This window comes from Capra hircus, chromosome 10 (assembly GCF_001704415.2).
Source record: "Capra hircus breed San Clemente chromosome 10, ASM170441v1, whole genome shotgun sequence".
NCBI lineage: Eukaryota > Metazoa > Chordata > Mammalia > Artiodactyla > Bovidae > Capra > Capra hircus.
The window spans coordinates 35465902-35472513 of record NC_030817.1 but is presented as its reverse complement, the minus strand read 5'-3'; the positions used below and the strand labels follow the sequence as shown (position 1 = coordinate 35472513).

At 43.5% G+C, this 6612-nt stretch overlaps 1 protein-coding gene across 6 annotated transcripts in view; it reads left to right on the top strand.

Moving 5' to 3' along the window:
* Positions 953-6612, top strand: part of FBXO34 (F-box protein 34) — a 78808-nt gene continuing 73148 nt past the window's right edge. For 3 of the 6 annotated variants that reach the window (XR_001918670.1, XM_018054113.1, XM_018054112.1), the window contains exon 1: positions 1003-1110. Coding sequence is in view for 1 of the 6 variants with exons in the window: in XM_018054110.1 (XP_017909599.1) it covers positions 962-1110 (149 nt within the window). In the remaining 5 variants the exon portion in view is untranslated. Of the gene's footprint in view, positions 1111-6612 lie in introns of all 6 variants that reach the window. The other 3 variants (XM_018054110.1, XM_018054111.1, XM_018054114.1) reach the window with 3 other exon arrangements.

Sequence of the window (6612 nt, the reverse complement as noted above, 5' to 3'; positions counted from 1 at the left end):
GACTGTCAACCTCAAAGTTTATCAAATTGCTGGTAGGTATTACTGCCATTGAGCAGGGCATGACAACCCACTCCAGTGTTCTTTCTTGGGACTCCCATGGAGAGAGGAGCCTGGCAGGCTATAGTCCATGGGGTCACAAGAGTCAGACACGACTGAAGCTACTTAGAATGCACGCACGCATTCCTGCCTTTATTTGTATAGAAAAGAACATAATGGACATTCCCAATCCCTTCGTTTTACGAATAAGAACTCTGAAGCCCAGCTTCCCCAGGTAGTAGCAGAAGCAAAATCTGAACCCAAGTCTACTAGGTCATCTACCAGTAATTTAACACCATTTATATAGTTCCACCTCGGAGAAGGCAATGGCACCCCACTCCAGTACTCTTGCCTGGAAAATCCATGGATGGAGGAGCCTGGTGGGCTGCAGTCCATGGGGTCGCTAAGAGTCGGACACGACTGAGCACTGAGCGACTTCACTTTCACCTTTCACTTTCATGCATTGGAGAAGGAAATGGCAACCCACTCCAGTGTTCTTGCCTGGAGAATCCCAAGGACGGGGGAGCCTGGTGGGCTGCCGTCTATGGGGTCGCACCGTGTCGGAGACGACTGGAGCGACTTAGCAGCAGCAGCAGCATATAGTTCCACCCACATCCACCCACGAGTATTAATAGACTTGCCATTGCTACTGACTGTTGAATCCTGGCTTACTACCATTCTGGCTGGCTTGAGGGGTTGAGTCCTTTCTCTACAGGTAGTGCTTGAGCTTTCCCTCTTCACCGCTTGGGGGCCCGGAGAAGCCTCACGAGGTTTTCTCCGTTTAAGTACTCCCCCTCTGAATCCCCAGCGCCCGAAGTGCCGCAGAACCCCGGCAGGGGGCGTTGTGACCCTGACTCCGCGGCCCCTCCCCTGGCCAACCGTCGATTGGGCCGGCGCGTGACGTCACGCCGTTTTAGCCAAACAAATGGGTTTCGGGGCGAGCGTTGGGCTCCGCCGCGCCGCGCTGGGCGCTCGGTCTGTCTCAGCGGTGGGGAGCGAGCCAGGCCTCCAGCCGCCGCCGCTGTATAGGGGTGTGCAGCCCCTGGCCAGGCCCCGGCCGGGGCAGGAGCGCAGGTGGGTCCGGGCTGGGGTGGGGCGTGGCGCGAGAGCAGCGCGGTCGGGGTCCGGCGGCGGCCACGGTGGCCGCTCCCCGCCCCCTCCCGCCGCCCGCCTGCGCTCTTGGGGCGCCGGGCGGGTGGGGGCGGGGGTGCCGCCCGCCGGTCCGAGGCTCGGTCTGGGGCAGGGACTCGGTGGCCTGCACCTTGTCCTGGGACGGCCTCCGCCTGCACGCGGGCCGGGCGCTGAGCGCCCCCGCGGGGCTCGGAGGGTCAGGCGGGCCGGCGGGCGGGAACGGGGTCGCGGGTCTGGGTTGAAGCCGAGGAGATCCGGGATAGGCCCTGAGGAGTTTCAGGATCGTCTCTCCCACCCCCGGTACTGGCGGCCGGTGAGGAAGTCAGGCCCTGGGTGGGGGTTGTTTTGCCCGGTGGCTCCCGCCAGGGCTCGGCCGCTCCGTCCTTCCCTGTCCCAGCGCAGGTGAGCTGGCGCCTGTCCTTAACCTTCTTTGGGAACCGGGCAGGACGGAGGCTCGGAGGCTTCTCTGGCCTCTGGGCTGGTGCAGGTCGACTGCGGTTCCGCCCCAGTCCGCGATGAAGTCACAGTGTTGTGGGTCCGCGTGTCTGTGACGTCAGGGGTTACGAGGAGATGAGCTGTGATGTCACTGCAGGCCCTGGGGGTTCGGAACCCTGGCGCGCAGAAGTGCCGGGAGGACCGGGAGGGGAAAGAAAGGAAGTTCAAGCTTCTGTCAGCGCCTGGGGTCCCAGAGAATTTGAATCGAAAGTTGTTCGATATCAGCATTTTACAATTTTAATGTAGTAGTTGTCAAGTTCTTTAACTTCATTTCGAACAAGCATTGTTATACAGTTCAATATAAGACCCATTTGATTTAGGAAAATCTCAATCAGGAGGATTTTTTTTTTTTTTTTTTGGTGGGGGTGGATGGTGGCTGTTTGATCTAAATGCTTTTCAGAGAGCTTAACTGTAGTTGGATGGCTTGTGATTGGAATTGCTGAAAAAGAACCAATTTGAGCGCTGATGATTTCCTTACTGTTTCTTGCTATACAGTTTTGAAATAATTTATCTGCCCATTTGCTTTATTGTTGTTAAGAGAGTGACTTGGAAGAGAGCGGCTTTTAAGTCAACTTTTTCTTTTGTAAAAAGGAAAGGAGGAGGCCTGAATTAATGCAATATTATTGTTAAATAATAATTACCTGGGGATTTAATTTATCCGGGTTGTCCCTACCCATGGATAATTGAGGGTTTCCTGCGGTTATAGCTCACCAAAAAGGCTTTTTCTTGTTTTCCTACTAAGACTGGGTGTAACAGTAAAATAACATATACCAGGAACTGCTTGCCTGGACAAGTAACTAAAATTTTGTCTGTAGTGCTTGCAAATATGAAACTACAGAATTTTTAAAAATGCCTTGTCTGTAAACCGCTTTTCTTCCGAAGCTTTCCAAAGAGATCAGGCTAGACCTGCTGTTTCTAGCTTCAAGTATTGCAGCATATCAGTACTTTTGCTCATCATTTCTTCCTCTCTGTAAAACCACTTAAATAGAATCTAGTTTGAGAGGTAGATGGCTAAAATTGAAGCATAATTGCAATTTAGTGTCTTCAGCTGGAAGCTAGGATGGGCGTCCTCAGTCCCTCCCCATTGACCTTGACTTATTAGGGCTTTTCTGTTGTTAATACTTCTTCTCTTATTTGCTCTTTAAAGGTGATTGAAAAGGTATTGCATCTCTAGATTTTGCATCAACATGCTGGTGGAAGTTGTGCTGTGTGTCTTTGTTTACACAGAAAATGAAAACAAATTTACCCTTGTTAATTACTATTAGATTTGACTGGAAGTTCACAAAACAGGATGTTCTTGTAAATCTCATTTTAATACTCACCACACTTTGGACATTCTACAGCATTGTGTGTACTATTTGAAAATTACAATATACATATTTTAAAACATTAGGAATTGTGTGGTGACAGTGTTAAGGCTCTGAAGACATAATTTGGTTTTTTGGATCCTCAAGACTGATAAGTATCAAATTAACAATGAAATTGCTGATTTCGAGGGTGTTAACCAAGCTACTCTTTAAAATTAAATGATCATGACAAGATATTATGTAATGGAGTTGAAGGAGGTACAAAAAGAACACTTTAATATATCTTTTCCAATGAGCCTTTCTGGGGAAGGCCACATGGATGTGTATAAATTAAATGTACTAGTGCTCATGGGAAGGGGTGAAAGTCAAACTGTGTAAGTTGAAAGACACATAAATGATAATAAAATAGCTTCCCCTTGGCAGTGCATCTCCCCCACCCCATTGTATTTAGCAGTTTATTAATTTTTTTAATGGAAAATGAGTTTTTTATTCTGAATAAAGGTCTTCATGTATTCTGATATGACTGAGAGACAATGAAAACTATAAAAAAAACAGCTTTGAATAGTTGTATAACTAAACCAGCCATAACACATAAACATTTTTACAGTTTGTTTCTACTTTGGTCAGGTTATTTTTCACCCAGGCCTTGCAGTATTGGGAGTAGGAAGCAGTTTTTACTTCTTACAAATGAAAATTTATTTGAGATCAGTATTACTTTGTTATTTTATCCAGTTGCTGTATTTAGGGGACTAAGTGATACAGCATCTTTCTGACAGATAAAAGCAAATATAAACAATAAAAGTCCTAGAAATTCTTCAGGATATGTTTATTGGGTCAATTATTAACACATAGAATTAAAATTCTTATACATATTTTTTACTTCATTTTCTAATAAATTTATGCTCAGCCAGTTTAATTTGTGCGGTTTTGATACTCTAGTAACCCTTAATCTTATTCTCATATTTGTTGGGGAGAGAACATACTAATGGTTAGAGACATCATTCAGTGTTATCTTCCAAAATTTGCAGCTGTTTAGAACCAGGCACTTGAGAGAAGCTACTATGGTAGGATGAATGCCTTCCTTGTTAGGTCATGTGTGACAAAGGCAAAATTCAGCAAGTGCATAATCTGCGGTCCTTTGGAAGCAACAATAACAAAAAAGAGCAAATGAACTCCAAATGCATTTAGGTCATTGGAAATTGAATTCCTGTCGATTCTTACCTATGCATAATTTATCTTCCCCCCTTTTAGTTCATGTTTATGGTACTTTGACGCTGATGAACATACTGTATTATCTGGGGAAAGCATTAATGATTTAAATGTAGGTGTTTCTTAAAGTCAGTTGAAAGAGTTTGTCAGCCTTTTGTTTCTAGGTCCATCTTCTAGTTTGCTTTCCACAGAAGAGGCTCCAGATCTTCCCTTTTTAAATGTTCAGCTCTGGAAACTTAGCACAAACATTTTTCAACCTCAACACAATGTAGATTTAAATGTGAAACTAAGCTCTGTTTATGTATCATGTTATTATCAAGCATGGGTTTTACTCATACAGCAAGCATTTTTGGGTACTCTCTGCCAGGTCCTCAGCCAGGGACCGTGTGACCTTTGTTTTAACATTCTGTTGGTGTGGAGGGCCATGAGTCTGAAGTGCAAGAATTGGACCAAGAGGGTGAACATTTATGTTAACACAGATTGGTCACAGGTTTAGAATGAGAAACAGATTATTTTATCCCAAGACAGACAAAGGGGTTAGGCTCCACAAATTTGGATTGTTCTAGAATGAAGGGAGCTTAAGTGAGTATGCATTTTTTTTCAGGCAACAAGTATTCAAGACCAGAACTAGCCTGTGTAGTCTGTCTAAGACTAGAGATAGAGCTAGAGAGAAGAGGAATAATCCAGACATCCCTCTAGAAGAATGTATATACCTTCTTTTTTCTTCTTAAGATCAGTCCTTTAATTGACTGACTTCTGAAATAATGTGAGCCTCTCACAGCCTCATTTCCAGTCTGCTTTTTTCCCCCTATCATTTTATCATGAAAATTTCAGTCACAGAAAAGTTGCAAGAATTGTTTGTACATTGAATACCTAAATATCCACAACCTAGATTTTGTAATTCTTATTTTGCTATATTTACTTTATCTGTCCATACATTCTTACTTCTCTGCCAATGTATTTTATCAACCCATCTTATGTTTTGGTTGTATTTCAGGGTAGGTATATTTTACCCTTTACTTGAGCATTCCTATCATGAACTATTTATTTTGTAAATAAACAAATAGTTTAACTTGTCCCTTAGTTTGAACAAGTTCATACATCTCTTTAACCCATAACCCTGTCAATATATAGAACATCACCATCCCTACAGAAAGTTTCTTTGTGCATCTTCCAAGTCAATTTAGTTAAAATTTTAAATCCTGCAATCTTAACTCCACCCTTCTGAAACTACCTGTTGAAAGGGCCTATTTGTTAGCAGTGAATGTGGCATTATACTGAGGGTTCAGAATATAAGGAAATGAAGAACACAGCCCCTGCTCTATTTAAGCTTATAATTTAGTTTGGATTTTAGTTTGGTGTCTGATAAATAAATGTTCCATGAATTCAGAGGAGGCAACTTCGACTGCTGTGAAAGCTTTTTAGATATGGGTCTTGGATTGGACTTTTATTTTAGGACCTAAAAAAGAGATTTTTTTTTTTAAAGAAGACTGAATAAAAGTTGTGATGTTAAAAAAAAAGAAAGGCTTCCTTGGTGGTCCGGTGGTTAAGAATCTGCCTACTAATGCATGGGTTCAGTCGCTGGTCCAAGAAGATTGCACATGCGCGGCAACTAAGCCCCAACTACTGAAGCCTGTGCACCTAGAACCTGCGCTCTGTAGCACGAGCAGCCACTGCAGTGAGAAGCCTGCTCACCACAACTAGAGAAAGGCCACATGCAGCAGCGAAGACCCAGGACAGCCATCAAGAAAGAAAGAAAAATAAATGGTATAGAGGAACTGTAGCACACAAGGGGCCCAATTTTGGAGAGAGTTTGAGCATTATTTTTTTATACAGGATAATCTTTGAGAAAGGAAGTAATAAGAATGGATCTTAACCCAGTTTGTCATCTTTGGTATTTAGTTGAACAGAAGACATCTTCACATTTTTTGAATTCTCTCCTCTTTTGGTTCTTGTCTCTTATTTCTCCTGATTTATCAGCTTTGCTGGCAATTCTTTCTCTTTCAGATCCAAACTATCTAAACCTCTTTTTTTTTAATTGGAGTATAGTTGCTGTACAATATTATGTAAGTTATAATGTGTACATTTGTATGCAATAGTGTACCATATAACGATTGAATCACAGTTTTTTTGGGTGGGGGCCATGCTGCACGACATGTCTTAGTTCCCTGGCCAGGGAGTGAACTCGCTCTTCTTGCATTGGGAGTGTGGTGGCTTAACCACTGGACCGCCAGGGAAGTCCTACAATTTTTAAAGGTTATACACCACTTAGAATTATTATAAAATATTGGCTATACTCTCAGTGTTACATAATATATTCTTGTAGCTTGTTTTCTACCTCGTAGTTTGTACCTCACACGTCTCTACCCCTGTGTATCCTCCTCACCCTCCACAACTGCGGACCACTAGTTTGTTCTCTAGGTCTATGAGTCTG